Raw genomic sequence first — 17,028 nt, 5'->3', positions numbered from 1 at the left:
TGTTCAAAGAGTTTCTAAGGATACTGATTGTTAGAAGGCAGCTGCCTGACTCTGAAATGGCGAACGGGAACATGGAATGTGTAACATTTGCAACACATTATTAGCTGTTTGATAACATAGTCAAGCAAAAGGCTAATCATATTAATTATCATTATGTGTGTGATGTAAAGAGCACTACCATTGTGCAGCGTTTACCTCAGTAATTTGAGTGAGTTAATCTCTGAGCTGGCGTGAACGAATGGAGGCGGGGCTTATTTGCATATTCATTTATCCGCATATAGAGTTTACATTCAAGCTATTTTAAGACATGAAGAAATTTTTTTCACAGGAAAATTTGGTGATCAAAGATGAGTTAAGAGATAAAATTATTGACTATTATTATTGAAAATTATAAAATTATTGAAATTATTGACTACCAAAATCATATTTTAATTAATTCCCTCAACAACTGTGATTTTTATTTAAGGAAGTCATGCTCTTGGAAAACCTGGATAAATGACTGAATTTTAAAAGTATGATTTCTACACCTGGAAAAGTCATGGAAATTTCTATTATGAATATGTATTTTTCTAGTTATGTTAAACTAAAATATTTTTTGGGGTAGAAATTATTATTATTTGTGTAAAACCCCCATTATTTACCAGATCTTGGGGTCCCTTCGAATATTGTCTTTGATAATGGGGGGCATTGGAGTCAAAAAGGTGGAGGACCACTGGTTTAAAAGAGGTGATGCTGCAAAGTATATTAAATATTAAGAAACCATTAAAGTGTTTTATGACCTTGGATGCATGTAAGCATTTTGTGGGAGACCTCTAAAACAAATTAGAAACCTTTAAAATAGCAGCTATTTTAAATATACATATATATAAATGTGGGTCTAGCTGTACATTGCTCATATAAATTCATTTGCATAACACCTGTCTCTACACAAAAAAAAAAAAAAAAAAAAAAAAAAACCATCACAGAATATTTAATTCCCATACTGATCCGCATCATGACACCCTTAATCTCAGTCAGTGAGAAAATGGATGAATAAAATGGAGTTGAAATGAGGTACGACAAGGTTTGCATTCACAAAAACCTTCGGGCACTGGGGAATCCGTCACATCTAGCAGGAATGCTGCCAGAATTCACCTCTTTTCTTTCCTCTGTGGAGAGACTTTGATGTGTAAAACGCTTTTTTTGCTGGGCTGTAATTACCTCGCCCTCGGGGCCTGTTTCTGACGCTTTTTTGCATGTTTCACTTTTTAAAATTCACTCTCGTTTCTATTCTTTGTTCATTTTTATTTGTTTTTGCCTACCGTAACGTCTTGAACTTGGGGTCGTAGTGTAGGTCCTGCTGGTTGGGGCCGGTTAGCAACTTCCAGTATGGTCCGCAGTAACACGCCCAAAACGCTCTCCACGATCAGATCGACCTCTTCGGATGCGGTCTGCTCCTGCACACACACGCACATCTGTAAGGGTATGCCCTTGCAAGAGGTCAACAGTGATTTTATGCACACAATCTGACAGGGTGCTAATGGCAGACAGGGTGAGACAGCCATGAAAGGTTCAGCTGTCATTTCAGTTTATACAAATGCAGGAAGAAACCAGTGTGGCTGATGCACATTGGTCCTCTGCATGCGAGACCCGCCATTTGACTTCTTTAAGGTTAGACAGGATATCTACATTTAGACCAGCATCAGCATTTTCACAAGACAAGTTCCAAATGGTCTTCTTCAAAGCAGAAGTCAACACAAATTGGGGATGTGCAAAGCTTCTGGTTTCCCTGAATGACATGTCGTCTTCAGAAAGCCTTAAATAATTACACACATTTAGGGTCACATTCTGAAGAATCGTCAGATATTCAACGAATAAATAATCTTAGTAATACTTCTTTAACACTTGGTCCAATTCTCACTATTAACTAGTTGCTTATTAACATGCATATTATTAGTATATTTGCTGTGTATTAGTACTTATAAAGCACGTATTAATGCCTTATTCTACATGACCTTATTCTATATCCCTTAATCCTACCCAATACCTAAACTTAACAACTATCTTACTAAAGCCCAAAGTATACTTCAATTTTTACGCGTATGCGATGGTCAGCATACAGTGTGCGTGAAAATTCATGGAGTCCCTCGCGTATGACAAGAGATGACCCGCAGAATCACCAAGAGTCAGATACGACTGAAATGATTAATGAATTAGTGAATATATATATTGTTTTTTTGGCCATCTCACCCACACAGTTGGTGGCACATTTTCTGAGCACTGTCTGACAGTTGTGTGAATGTTATCTTACCGTGTCTTCCTTCTTGAGGAGGGACAGCATGCAGGTGAGTATGTGAGCACACATGACAAGATCTCGCTGCTCCTGCATGTGGGCCTGGAGCAAACGCAATACCACCGGGAGCAGAATACATCTAGACTCTGATAAAAACACACAAAAATTTAACAAACAGCCTCTAAATGGTATAAACGTCTTCGTCATCATCCTCAAATGAGCGTGTGTTTACCAGGGTTGGTGTAGAGTTGGCTCTCTACGGTTTTAGTGATGCAGTGCAGTTTGACGGCCTCTAGGGGGCAGTCTGCCTGGGAGGCAGTGGGGAGGCTGCCCAATGTCTCCCGTACAAACGTGGCCACTTCTCTGACAGTAAAGAGCTTCAATAACTCCCCGTACACTGCCGGGAATTGCTGCAGAAACACTGCCTGTGAAGGGAAGTGCACAAACAATCACCTATTGATCACATGGAAAAATAAACGGAATATGCGAAAACAAAACTGCAACTTTAATGCACGCTACATTAAAACTATCCGTGAGAAAAAAGTAAACTAAAATAAAAAGAATCGTTTGTGAATAAAAACTAAACAGCAATATTAATATGCAAAAACAATACAAACTATCAGTGAACAAAATAAATAAAAATAAAAGTGTGCAAATAAACGGAACTAAACTGCCACTATAATACAAACTAAAAGCAACAACTAAACCTACCAGTGAAAATGTAAAAAAAAAAAAAAAATATATATATATATATATATATATATATAAATAATGTGACTACAACACAAATGTTTAACTATAATAAAAAAAAAAAAATAGGCAAGTATGTAAAAAAATTTAAATTAAACTACAATGTCTACTTAAACTGTAAATATTGGCCTCTGTTTCATCTGCCTTGCATACATTGACTGTGACATGTCTATCTTCTCAGCCAGTAACCGTTTTTACCACTAACCCACGGTCTATACCCACTGACTATGAAGGAATCTCAAAAACAAGAAGATCATGGCCTGAAGAGAAAACAGGGCCAAACCTCAACACATAATCCTGCTGTGAGGGGCCAGTGTGGAGTTTTATAGAGGGACGGGAGGGAAGGCGGAGGATTATGGGGGATTAGAACGGCTCTGGCCTGCATTCTATCACTGCTTTTGTTCTGCTCTCTATAAAGATTAAAACATCTAAATGGCAGTCAGTCCAACACAGGGGTAATGAATCATGTGAGATGAATATATATCTATAGACATATTCTGCAGTATAATACCCTATTGGGCTGCATTATCTATTCATGCTTGAGACAATTCAAAGTGTAAAACGAAACTAGTCTCAGATTTAGTCTATGGATCTCTCTCCGCCTCTCCACTGACCACCTACTGCATACTGCACACTAATGACTAGGACTTGTTAAAGTTTTGGTGTTCACCTTCAATAGGCTTACATGCATCGAAGGTCATAAAAATCTTTAAATTTTCTAATCATATACATTAAAGAATCACATCGTTTCTCACAGTGTCCGAAACGGTTTGATAAAGGGTTCGGTCTCTCTTCGGTTGCAACTGACACTGCAGTATAAGTCTATTACTGATATATCATCAAACAAAACAAACTTTGATTGGTTGCTTTACACATTTGTGAAATAATCACTTCCTGTGTAAGTGCGCTGTTCTTGGTTAGGAAAAGCCACTAGTCAAAAGTCTGGCTATGTGAAATTACAAAAAAAAAGCAGACATTTTGAAGGCTGGATTTGCAACCAAAACATGCAATACATGTACATCACTGATGTTGTGAAAACAGACCGGTTATGTCTGTTTTTCCCACTTCCCCATTATCTAGAGTCTTCCCTAGAGTTTCTTATAATCTTGTTGCACCTTCATTATCTCACTTTCCATCTTACTTCATTCTTTTCATCCTTATTCTCCATATTCATTTACAATGTTTCTTTCTCTCATTAAAACCCAAAGCAGTTCATTCTTTGGACGTATTGGTCTTTCTCTTTCAAAGGGTGTGCATGGGCACCCGGGCTGCCGTCCACCCTCTGAGGCTCTTTGTAGAACAAGGCAGAACATCAAAACAAACTCACACCAAGGCTCGAACAAAAGCCGGGCACCCGAACGATGGAGAATAGAAGACGCTCTCGCATTCAGCTCAGGGAAGTCGGAAATATTTGCGAGAGACTTCAAATGCTTTGCCTGAATTTAAGGGACAGCATTCAAAACCACATTTGTATGACATTCTCCATAAAATATGAATGATCCCTTCTTTCAAGGGTGAAATGTCTGTCGAAATTAAATTAAGGTCATTTCTCTAGCAAAAAATAAACGCTTGATACAGCAAATATGCCTTCTAAACATCCCATGACTTCATAAGACGCTTCAGGCATGAAACTAAAATTACTGGCTCTAGAGATCAGAATAATGGCCCAAAGATTAAATGTTAGCAGTTTGTTATGCTAAACAAGGGTTTCCCAATATTTTCCATTCCAGGACCCACCTAGACAAGTATAATCTATCTCAAATATTTTTTAATACAGTATGGGGCGGTAGTATTTTTTACTTTTATTTTTTTTAATAAAAGTAATAAATAATTAAAAAAATAGTAAACATAGTAAAAAAAAAAAAATTACAATCTTTTTTTTTTTTTTTTAATTAAAGTTGTATTTCATTTTTTGTTTTGTTTTTTATTGGTGGAAGAAAAGAATGAAGAATGTTGCATGCTAGACTCAAACCTGTTTCACCCACATGAGCACCACAGCATGCGTTACAAACCATGGCTCAACAATACAATATAAATATAAACAGATCACATTCTCTCTCACCTGTGTCTGCGTGATGGGCCGTGAGCCCTTGTTCTCCTGCGAGAGGAAGAAGCGGATGGACATGAAAAGCTCAAGCATACAGCAGCGGAACTCCTCCTCACTCTGTCCGCCTGTGGCGAGGGCAAACAGCCGTCGCGACTGGATAATATACTTAAAAATATACTCTGTCGCCTAGGAAACCAAGAGAACAGCAGGTCTGAGCACAGAACGCAACATAAAAGCAGTTTAATTAAGAATGCATGGGCTGTTTGAAATAATGTGATGTGGAAGTCATAATGGCCCGGAGCTAACCATTTCTGAGAAACTGAATATTCAGTGCATTACGAATTTAAATTGTATTTGTGGTTGCACAAAATCAGGAGATGGAGGACAGTAATGATAGTCGCTAAATATCATTATGAAAAGCAGAACAAGTAAACTGATGCGAGAGAGCGAGAAAAGATGTGTAGTGTGAAGTGGTGTGTGATTTTGTGAGGGCTCTCACCTTTAGCACCTGTTGGATGTGTTCGTGACGGTCCGCTTCAATAATGCGGTCAACGTACCACTTCAACACCTTGATCAGATCCCTGCCAGAGACACAAAAACACAACATTGTGTAAAACTAACCATCTACAGAACTTTTTGTCACACCTGCCAATGGCCGGTGACCTAAGAAAATGTACCAGCCATGAATATTTTTTTATATACCAGTGAAAATTCACAATTATCTATTCCAATATTGATACCACAGCTAAAACTACTAGCCTAACTAATATAAATTTAAAACATTATTAAAGACAAGTAAATAGTCAATAATAAAATAAGAACAAATAATCAAATTACAAGCAAAAGCACAAATAAATACAATATAACAAAGATAAAAATGAAATTAACAGTGCTTTTCAGGTAGGTCTGAAAGTAGTTTTCAGGTACAGAAATTTAATAAAGTAAGCAAATGTAAAATAACACTGCATAGTCACTGTATAAATTAAATATCCTTATTAATTAATCCTTATTAAAGTTATTCAGTCAAGAGCAGCGAGTGATTTTTTTCTTTGTCCTTTTTTGTTTAACATTAAAAAACAGGAATGTTAGGCTGCTGTCACTTTAAGAGAGAAATGCACAGATTCAACCTACTGATACTGTACACGTGTTTACTTTCTCAACTGTTTACGTTCACTTAAGACATAACCGACTACGTTTACTAAGATACTTGCTATTTTGAGACATAATTTTGTGTGAATTTGTCCGCTTAAGCGCAAAAAGACACGAAAGAGAGCTCATATATATATGTATGTTATAGTGGTGGCAGAAATAGAGTGCAATGTGCAAATCTTGCAATCAGGATTCAAACTTGAACCGCATTCAAATTCAAACCGCAGCTCAGTACAACCACTAAGCAAAGCATCAATCAAGTATTTTGTGTCTTTTTTCCAAAGCATTAGCATTCTAGACAAGAACATGGCTTCATTTAGGATTTCAAATAAGCAATAGGAAGTATAGGTACACATAAAATGTTATTTTATGCCAAGATACTGCAGGAAAAAAAGAAAACAAAATTAAATCACAGTGTATCGCAATAGCTCATGTATTGCAACACATAAAAAGAAGTACTGCAATAGCATCATATGGTGGGATCCCTGGCGATTTCCACTGCGATTTCCTAGCATTGCAGTGAGAAGTAAAAAGAAAGTGACGTCCACTGCAGTGGAGCAAATGAAGTACAAGAGGAAAGTTCTTGTGCTGATCTTCTAATGTTCATGTGGTTACATGCTTTTTCAGAGACTAAAAATCACAACAAAAAGAGAACTGAAAGTCAGAACGGATGAGACTTTAAATGAAAGAGCATGACGCAACACAGTGAGCAAGAATAACTAAAAATAAAAAGAAGCATCTAAAGACCCCATGAAACTGGAGGTCCATGTCTATTAGATTGGATGCTAACTTTTTGCACATAAACATTTTTAAAATGTACAGTCTCATTTTATTTTGTGATCTTATGGCTGTGTTCTATCCTGTCCAGTTTAATTGGTTGTGTAATATGCACATTGGACAACTGTGTAGGCTGTAATGTGGGCTGATCTCTAACCCAGATGAATGAACATGCAGTAAAATTAAGTGTTTTTCAAGGGAAGAATCAGCGCTGTACTGGCTGAGAGTCAGGCTTCAAGAGAGCTGTGAACAAAAGTCCTGTTTTCTGTGTGTGGACAAAAAACAAACTATACAGTGACTCTCAAAAGTATTTGGGCACTTAAGCCACATTTAATCCATCAAATATCCTGCATTACGTAACAAAATATAAAAACAAGTGGCATTTATTTAAATGAAAAACAGCACAAGCACACTTCACAAGCATTTCACAAAAAGATGTGTGAAATGTTCACATTTTAAGTGTATTTCCATAAACCTATGTTTCAGTCAGTGAGTGTTTAATGTACCTGTATGACAGGGCTCCTGCAAAGTGGCTTTCAATGTAGGTGTCCATGACTGGTTTAAAATGCTCGAATTTGCTATCCTGGAGCAAGTTTATAATGTGGACCTAAATGACAAAAAATGCACATATACAATAAGCAAAATGTAATTTCATTGTCCTGTATTGTGCCAAAAAATGAGGGACTTTACCTACCAGACAATCAAACACCTTCAGTGCATATTTTTGTGAGCTCTCGTCCAAAATGCCGAAAAGCGTGTCCAGTGTATCCTGTAAAAACTGATAAAAGATATTTGACTGTATTAATAAAGTGCACCAATTAGGGCAAAGGTTACTATGATTGACATGTTCATTAACCAAACAGCATGGCTCTGAAGTGCAGCTGACCTTAACTATTTCTGAGCCATCGATCTCTTTGAGTTTAGACAGGCTGTCACTGATTCTCTCCGGATGGGCTCTCCACTTCAGTAAGTCCAGCATGTCACCTGCAGGAATCAGTATTATTGTTATGACATGTCTTTTTTCCTCTTTTTTTTGTCAAGCAATCAGTGTCTGTGGTCACTTTGCAAAACCCTGCTTGCAACTTCTTGCCAACAACCCAAATATTCCCATGGTCGGTGATGCATCAGGCTGGATGCCGCTACATATCAGCCGTAGCTGTTCTTGTATTATGCCAAGAACACTTTCAAATAGGGAATAAAAAAGTATTGCATATGAAGAGACACACACACACAAGCACATTACCGTTCTGAGTGAGTTTGGTAGAACAAAGGAATGAAGTGATCCACAGGGATTCCTTAGTGCCTTTCACAGTTTGGTTGTTGCCGGGCAGATTTGATTTTGAGAAGGGCAGTTTGAGGTAGCGAGCACAGTCTTGCAGGTTAGCGTTCTCCTCACACTGGAAAACAAGTGTGAAAAAAGATACTACTTTCATTTGTCAACATTTTCAAACATATAGTTCACCCAAAAGGGCAGCTTGAACATTTTGCAAAGCATCTTCTTTTGTGTTCCACAGAAGGCATTGAAGTCATGTGAGATTGTAACGAAGGTAAATAAAACGACGATGGTTTTATTTTTGGGTGGACTATTTCTTTAATTAGTATCATGCAATTGCTCCACATACAGTCAGCAGTTATTTTGCCTCCAGCAGAAATGCAAACAGCTGACTTATTATTTCTTTTTTATCATTTATCTTACTCAAAGTGCTACATGTAAGTGGTCAGCAGAACTGTTTGTAAATGCACAAGGGCCGTATGCTGTACATGACCAGTGATGCTGCGCCACATTGATCTCTAGTGTGCTGCACTGAGTCTTTTGTGTAAACGCTGAAGCAAACCGCCCTATTTTAGTATGTGTAAATAGGCCACGAGTAGCTCTTAGTGGCATACTGCGCCTTTATATGGACTAAGCCTCTCTGTTGCTACAAATATTTTTTTTTCATATGTAGTAATAAAAGTAATCGCATTTGTTCTACATGGTTTCATTTAAATGGGGCATTTAGAAAATGGGAATAAAAGACTACATAGACATTACTATAAGCTGCAAAAATAAGCTGTTCGGAAATTGTCACAACATTATTATTATTATAATACATGTCTTTTATTTATTCAGAGGCTTCTTTAATTAATCAAATGGATAGTTCACCCAAAAATGAAAATTCTGTCTTCATTTACTCACCTTCATGTCGTTCCAAACCCTTGAGACTTTCGTTCATCTTTGGAACACAAATGAAGATATTTTTGATGAAATCTGAGAGCTTTCTGTCCCTCCATAGACACCTACACAACTGCACTTTGATGCTTCAAAAAGTTCATATAAATTGAGTGGTTTAGTCCAAATATTCTGAAGAGATCTGATTGCTTTATATGATGAACAGATTTAATTTAGGCTTATATTCACATAAACATTCATCAACACACACATAAGTTGAGGTAAACAGAAGCTCAAGCATGTTCGCTTGACGTGCGAGATCCATTGAGATTCGTTATCGTGTGCAAGTTTGAGCTTCCACAAGAGGTTTGTTCTCAGGCGTCAAGCAGGTTCAGCTGAGCTGTTTATGTTCGCTGATCAATGTTTATATGTAAAAAAAAAAAAGAAGCCTAAATTCAATCTGTTCATCATATAAAGCAATCAAGTCTCTTCAGAAAATTTGGACTAAACCGCTCAATTTATATGGATTAGTTTTACAATCTCTTTATGAACTTTTTGAAGCGTCAAAGCGTCAGTTGCATAGCTGTCTTTGGAGGGACCGAAAGCTCTCAGATTTCATCAAAAAGATTTTCATTTGTGTTCCAAAGATGAATGAAAGTCTCATGGGTTTGGAACAACATGAGGCTGAGTAATTAATGACAGAATTTTCATTTTGGGGTGAACTATCCCTTTAATGTTTATACAACTACTAATGAAGCGTGAGGGGAGACAGTACAACATGACACAAATAACAGCTGCTCTTTGTGTGTGCATGCATGTTTGTGACCTCTTTTAAGCCTGTTAAATCCACACACTCTTCCACAGTCTGCAATTACCAGAGCTGTGCCCGAAGCATGCTCTTAAATTGGGTGTGCCTCAGGGATGTGTTCTCCGACACGGTTATTTAACTCTTACACTTTTTAATAAGGAAGCACTTTTTAAATTCAGGGCTTTTTATAAGGCTCAAAGGAACATTCAGAATGAAATGCATGTCAGCCAGGACAATTTGTCATTTGACATACTGTGGCTCTCAAATTGCATTCGTTGCAGAAAAGTCAACGAGACATTTTGACAGCTGTACCTTATGAACAATGAGCTCGTGGGTGCCATCGGGCAGAGTCCGCCCGTCTTCCTGCATTAGAGGAACGAATGAGAATCCGAAGAGCTTCTTCTCCCCCTTGTCTTTCGCTGGAGAACACAAACGCTGTATATTACATATCAACATATTCTTTTAAAGGATTAGTTCACTTTCAAATGAAAATTACCCCAAGCTTTACTCACCCTCAAGCCATCCTAGGTATATACAACTTTCATCTTTCTGATGAACATAAATAGTTATTTTAATACATATCCTAACGCATCCAAGCTTTGCACTTTCTTGAGCTTCATACTCATTGGTCCCGTTCACTGCTATTATAAAGCTTGGATGCGCCGGGATATCTATAAATATAACTCCGACTGTGTTCATCAGAAAGAAGAAAGTCATATACACCTAGGATGGCTTGAGGGTGAGTTTTATTTTATTTTAAAGTGAACTAATCCTTTAAAACTCCACTCAAAGCACAACAATAAAATGTGGTTTAACAGTTTCTGGTTTCTGACTTGAGGTGTATTGGTGTACAGGAAGTCTATATACATGTGACAAATACAGCACTCAAGTATCTCTATTTGCTTAACTCGAAAGCATTTGCATCAAAGAATGTCCCATATTTATCAAATATACCCCTTGGTGATTATACTTGCCCAATTTAAGGGCCCATTAGTGATGCTCTGATTCATACAGCTCACTGTTACTTCTCCTGCATTTCCATTATTCATATGAAATTCAACTAATTTAACTTCCTCCCTCAAGCTCTGCATCTACTCAGTGTGGGAAATACAATCTTGACTCTTGTGTATTATGTGAATATTAAAGCATCATAAACTGAGGAACAAAAAGAACAATGTCTTTTCTCTACAGTGCCGGACTTACTGGAACAGTGGCGGAACTCGAAGCGGACGTGAGAGCCCCGGAACATGTCGACAGGAATGGGCAGCTTTATTAGCTCTGCCCATCGCGGGCTGTTGTTGTGGTAAAGCACGAAGGTGTGATACTCGTCTCCGCCCGGCTCGCCCGAGCCCACGGCCACAAACCCCTGCAGAGAGCGAGAGTCAACAGACACGGAGTGTGAGAGGATACGGAAAACCACAATCCTCTCACCGCTCCACCTCGAAGGCTGTTTGTCAAGCATAGGTGTAAAAACAATCTATGCTAGAATCTGATCAGCTTGACATGAGAAAAGTGATCTTTAATGTCATTTTATATTACCTTAGCCATGTGTTTTTTAAGTTCTGGTATCCAAGATCATGCCTATTTATATGTAATCAAGTAGAACAAGAAAAATGTATCAGTCTCAAAACCTTGAGAATCTGTCCATCGGTGTCCAGCGCGTAGACGGTGACCTCCACGTTTCTCGCCACGCTTTTCCCTCCCTTCTCGAACTCACCCTTCTCCAGTGTGATGTATAGATCATTTCGCATCTCACCTTAAAGGGAAAAAAAAAAAGTTTTATGTCGCCATGAAGGCAAAAAAGTGGGGCACCAGAAATCCATAAAAAAAAAAATTAGAAGCTTATCAGTAATATTTATAACTAATCATGAATAATCACTTATTAATTGAATAATCAATTATTAACGCACCCACTCCGCCCCAAACCTACGTAGGTCATCTTACATTTCATACAGTTGATTTATGATGAACATAAAGCAGGGCAACAACTCACTGTGTGATGTAGCCTATAGAATGCAGTTAGAATTACTCTAAAATTCAAGATATTAGGGCAAAAATATCCCTCTATGAGTTTGTCTCATATTTATATTATGATATAGTTCAGCAATATCACACGAGTAACCAGCGCGATATCACACAAGTGATGTTTTTGTCCCGAATAGAAGTGCAAATGTGATACTGATTTTAAACAACAGTTCAATAAATAAGAAGTTAATATTGTGTTATATTTTAGACACAATATTTTCTGCTTTTGCTCAATTTTGCTCAAATATTACCTATAAAGCCAGAGGAGAACTGGTGTCCATCTCCGAGACACACACAGCGGTGTTTCCTTTCTGAATGAATCTGCGTTTTGAGCGAATCAATCAGGTGAACCAATGATTCAATGAACCATTCATAGAGAGCCATTTACTTCATTCCTGAAAGAATCAGCCATTTGAATGAATCAAATGAATGAATGAATGACTCAATGACTTACTCATTTTACAAATACTTACTCGTTTTAGTATCATTTCATTAAAAATACAATAAATAAATAAATAAATAAATAAATGAACAGTAAAGCACCCATTAAAGGTATAGTTCACCCAAAATGGCAGTTGAAGCCTAAAAGTTTGTGTAATAAATTCTATATTGAATCAAATAATATATTGTTTTTTTCTAAAGATACTTTTTGCAATGTCCATTTGATACTTTTCTCATTTAACACAATAATGACTATCATTTGGGGGTAATTTCTGAGCCATACTTGATGTGCAATTAATTAGATTAATCACCACATTGTGTAATTATTTAGATTAAAATTTGAATCGCTTGACGGCCGTAATATAAATAAATAAAATACTGTCAGACAGAAAACTCATATTTCTATATTTCAGCATCTTTTTTTGTCCATAAATCATTATCATTGGTCACTGTTGACCTCTATCCTTGGAATTTGCAGTTTTAACCAATGAAAAGTATTCAAAAGAACTTGTGACTAAACCTTATATCTCCATTGGATCCTCAAACTGTCAGTAAAACCTCATAACTCCACCTCACCTCTATTGTGAATGAAGTGCTGCACACATTTTGGACCATCTGTAAATAGCCTGTGCAGCACTTCATCTTTTATAACATGAGATTTTGGCCAAATGACAGTAAAAACTGCGCTCACATAGCTACAGTAAACTTTATAACCTGTAAGTTGATGAAAGCGTAATGCACTGCCTCAGATGTGGCCGTTCTAACGATGGATGTTATAACACGTATGTCCGAAATTCGCCGGTCAAAAACCTTTTAACTTCATTTTAGCTTGATTTAGGTAAAATGATAGTAATATAATGACACATGCAAGTGTCTGACCTTATAAAGCCACAATATCAACAACAAAGTGTTTACTTATTTAAAAAATACATAGTTTTTTCCACCTCCTGAAAAGTAGCGGTTTTGGACATACGAGGTTTCTACCGCCCGTTTCAGTGACCACATATACATTTTATAAAAATTTTTTTTCTAGAGTAACTTTGGGTTAAAGGCTTGGATCAATGACTCTCAGGTTTCCTTTATCTGGGATTAAACCTGCAACTATTTGCAATCCAGATCCCACATTGAGATTTACACCAAGAGTGCATTTTCAGCATGGATTTTCAATGTTAAAATGAAACAATGTGTCCCAATGGATGCCCTCACACAGATAGTGTAAATCGAATGACTTTTTACCATGTACATTGATTTTATGTTGTTTGCTCAGCAGAAAAACCCACAGACCAATAAGCTTTTACCTCATGTTTCTGGAACTTGAATTGATCCTGGAATGAAAAGGCTCTTTGACAATAACTGAATAGAAATGCAAAAGCAAATCTGTCCTCAACAAGCAGCATGATTTGAGGTATCATTCGTGTCGTAGCACAATTGGTGCAGGTTTAATATAATACTTTAGGTGTTTGTTGAAAAGCCCCACAGACTAATGATAAAACATGAAAAGTGTTATCATTACTATGACAGAGGAGCACAGATATGAAGTTCACCCCTCCCAAATGTCCTTAGCAGGTGTGACTCATACATAAGGCAGCAAACAAATGATTACCAAAAACACACACATATTCTCTATCACACAGGAAATGCAACTACATACTTGCAGCACCTTGTCATTTTTCATCGACCGTCTGTGCCTCGAAAACCACATTTGCATGCACATTTTCACATTTGTAGAAATGCTAATGTTACGGCCAACAGTAGGTCGCAACCACATTTCATGATTTACCAGTTCTCATTCGCCCATGTAGAGGAAACAAGAACATGTACATTTCCTGAAGATTATTTTCTGGATATCAACAATAGAAAATGCAGATGCATGCAAAGATGCATTATTTGTCCCAGGCAGCGTGGTTTTAAAATGTACTGTGAAGTGTGGGAAACATTTTTAAAGCATAGCAGTGTCTGCAAATAAAGGGGACAAAGAACTTCCGCCACCTAACCCACCAAGCCGAGGAACTGTGGGTTCCTGTGTGTGTGTGTAATGCAATTAAGTGTGTGTCGTCCTATTTCAAGATGCAACTTCAAACCAGTAGTCATGCCAACTAATGTCCATAAGACAGTTGCTGTGGAAACAATCAGATATATAAAAATCACAGTGAGTTTCCTGGAAGATCAGAAACAGAACTGGTGAATGAGAATGACCTGGAATATGCACACACACACACACACACACACACACACACACGCGTGAGCGCGCGCGCTCTGAAAAAAAGAGAGAAGATCAGCCTACAGCAAAGGACTAATAATAAATCCAGCAGCCATAAGGCACAGTTACTGCCAGTGACGGCACATTCATCCAGGAGGCAGTAGACAGAATGTTTGTGCAACCAAAACATCTGGGTCAGTAATGGAAAGACGGAGGTTGAAAATAGTCTCAGACACACACAGACTGCGTGATGCATGCTGCACAAAAACAGCAAGAGCTTCTCAAACTTGCAAGTTCTAATCTGATTGGTTGGCTTTGTGCAATTTCTGAGAGTCAAGGTGTGTTGGATTGTATCAGTCTGATAAGAAAAGTCAAGTTTCTCAAAGTATTGCGCATCCCATGAAGAGCTAGGCTAACGTTTGTAGCATCAAATCTTTGAGATTTGTCGAGACAATGAACAGCAATTTAATGGATATTTCTGAACAGACAGAAATTCACACCACAATGTATACACATATTTCCCAATAACGCATTTAATCGCGATTAATCGCACCCAAAATAAGTTTATATAATGTGTGTGTACTGTGTATATTTATTATGTATATATAAATGTACACATGCATGTATACATTTAACAAAAACATTTATATTTATAACAAAAACATAAAAATTTATATAATATAAATTGACAGTAAATAAAAGTGACAGTAAAGACTATTTTTATTTCAAATGAATGCTTTTCAGCAAAGATGCTTAAAGTTTATCAAAAGTGAACGTAAAAGACATTTATTATGTTACATAAGATTTCGATTTCAAATATTCTTTTAAACTTTGTTCAAAGAATCCTGAAAAAATCAGTTTTCACAAAAATATTAAGCAGCACAACTACTTTTAATATTGATAATAATAATAATAATAATTGTTTCTTGAACAAATCAGCATATTAGAATGATTTCTGAAGGATCATGTGACACCGAAGTCTGGGGTAATGATGCTGAAAATGTAGCTTTGCCATCACAGGAATAAATTAAATTTTAAAATATATTCAAATAGTAAACAGTTCTTTTAAACTGTTGTAGTATTTCACAATATTAGTGTTTTACTGTATTTTTGATCAAATAAATGCAGCCTACGTGATTCTTTCAAAAACACTGACCCCAGACTTTATATAAAATAATTACCGTGGGCAAATAAGTTATTGTTTCACCTGGCATGATGACATCAGAGAAGCCCAGTTTTTTGGTTATGGACACTCCTCTGGTGAAAAGGACCATGTACTCTCTCCGCAGCTGTTCAATGTCGCCGTGCAGCAACTGGAGTGCCACCGCCAGACCTGGATTGAACACACATCAAATTCATATTAATTCTTAAAAAAAACCCAGAGCATAATATCAACTAATTGCAGATGATTATTCACAGCTTTCTCAAATTACTTAATGAATGGATCTTCACCCAACAGACTGACACTGAGAAAACTTTACTCCTGCACATAATGAATATTCACAGGTATTCACTGAAGAGGACATGATGAATATTCATTAGAAAGCTCTGAATATAATAATCCTCCCACATTCTGCTCTCTTAGTTTGAGAGGATGTGATGGTAAATGTCAATTTTGTGTAATTTTATTCTGAAGAGATTTGGCAGTGTTTCTAGTTAACATCTGAGAAGGCAAACATTTCTGAAAACAGAAGTTCTGCTTTAGTGACAACTGTATTGTGAAAGTTATGTGATGTACTGCAAAAACACACTCTATCAGTCCAGAATCTGTTTTCTGTAACTCTGTAGACTTGATCCTTTAGTTTTTAGTAACTACCGCCCGATTTCAAAGTTGCCTTTTTTGTCTAAAATTTTGGAGAAGGCTGTTTATTATCAGCTGTTCTCATTTTTAAATATATATATTTTTTTATTTCAGTCGGGTTTTAGGTCCAAACACAGTACGAAGTCTGCACTTTTAAAAGTGAACAATGATTTATTGCATGCTGTTGACTCAGGAAAGTGTGCTGTTCTCATTCTGCTCGAACTTACGGCAACATTTGACACATTTGAACACGAAATTCTTTTAGAGCGTTTGCGTCAGTCAGTAGGGATCAAGGGAAATGCCTCAAATGATTTTCTTCTTACTTAAAAGGACAGAAGCTCTGTAGTACAATTGGGAAATTATTTCTCAGATTCTGCAGTCTGTGTTTGTGGGGTTCCACAGGGGTCGATTCTGGGGCCCATATTGTTTTCTTTGTACATGTTACCATTCAGCCTTATTTGTCAAAAATATAACGTTGCATATCATTGTTATGCAGATGACACTACACTGTATCTTCCATTGAAGGCAGATGATGGCACTGCATTAAATGCTCTGATGAATTGCTTGAGTGAAATTAAACTATGGATGGCACAAAAACAGAATGCCTAG

At 37.0% G+C, this 17,028-nt stretch overlaps 1 protein-coding gene across 3 annotated transcripts in view; it reads right to left on the bottom strand.

Moving 5' to 3' along the window:
• Positions 1-17,028, bottom strand: part of dock4b (dedicator of cytokinesis 4b) — a 92,987-nt gene that overhangs the window by 28,069 nt on the left and 47,890 nt on the right. For all 3 annotated transcript variants that reach the window (XM_051890990.1, XM_051890987.1, XM_051890989.1), the window contains exons 13-25: positions 15,826-15,951; positions 11,584-11,708; positions 11,156-11,318; positions 10,265-10,371; positions 8,239-8,392; positions 7,882-7,979; positions 7,690-7,773; positions 7,502-7,602; positions 5,569-5,650; positions 5,085-5,255; positions 2,505-2,697; positions 2,291-2,418; positions 1,302-1,436 (exon numbers count right to left, since the gene is read on the bottom strand). In XM_051890990.1, coding sequence (XP_051746950.1) covers positions 1,302-1,436; positions 2,291-2,418; positions 2,505-2,697; positions 5,085-5,255; positions 5,569-5,650; positions 7,502-7,602; positions 7,690-7,773; positions 7,882-7,979; positions 8,239-8,392; positions 10,265-10,371; positions 11,156-11,318; positions 11,584-11,708; positions 15,826-15,951 — 1,667 coding nt within the window. The remainder of the gene's footprint in view (positions 1-1,301; positions 1,437-2,290; positions 2,419-2,504; positions 2,698-5,084; positions 5,256-5,568; positions 5,651-7,501; positions 7,603-7,689; positions 7,774-7,881; positions 7,980-8,238; positions 8,393-10,264; positions 10,372-11,155; positions 11,319-11,583; positions 11,709-15,825; positions 15,952-17,028) is intronic.

This window comes from Ctenopharyngodon idella, chromosome 4 (assembly GCF_019924925.1).
Source record: "Ctenopharyngodon idella isolate HZGC_01 chromosome 4, HZGC01, whole genome shotgun sequence".
In the NCBI taxonomy this organism is placed as follows: domain Eukaryota; kingdom Metazoa; phylum Chordata; class Actinopteri; order Cypriniformes; family Xenocyprididae; genus Ctenopharyngodon; species Ctenopharyngodon idella.
The sequence above is the reverse complement of the archived record's forward strand: the minus strand, read 5'-3'. Positions and strand labels throughout refer to the sequence as shown.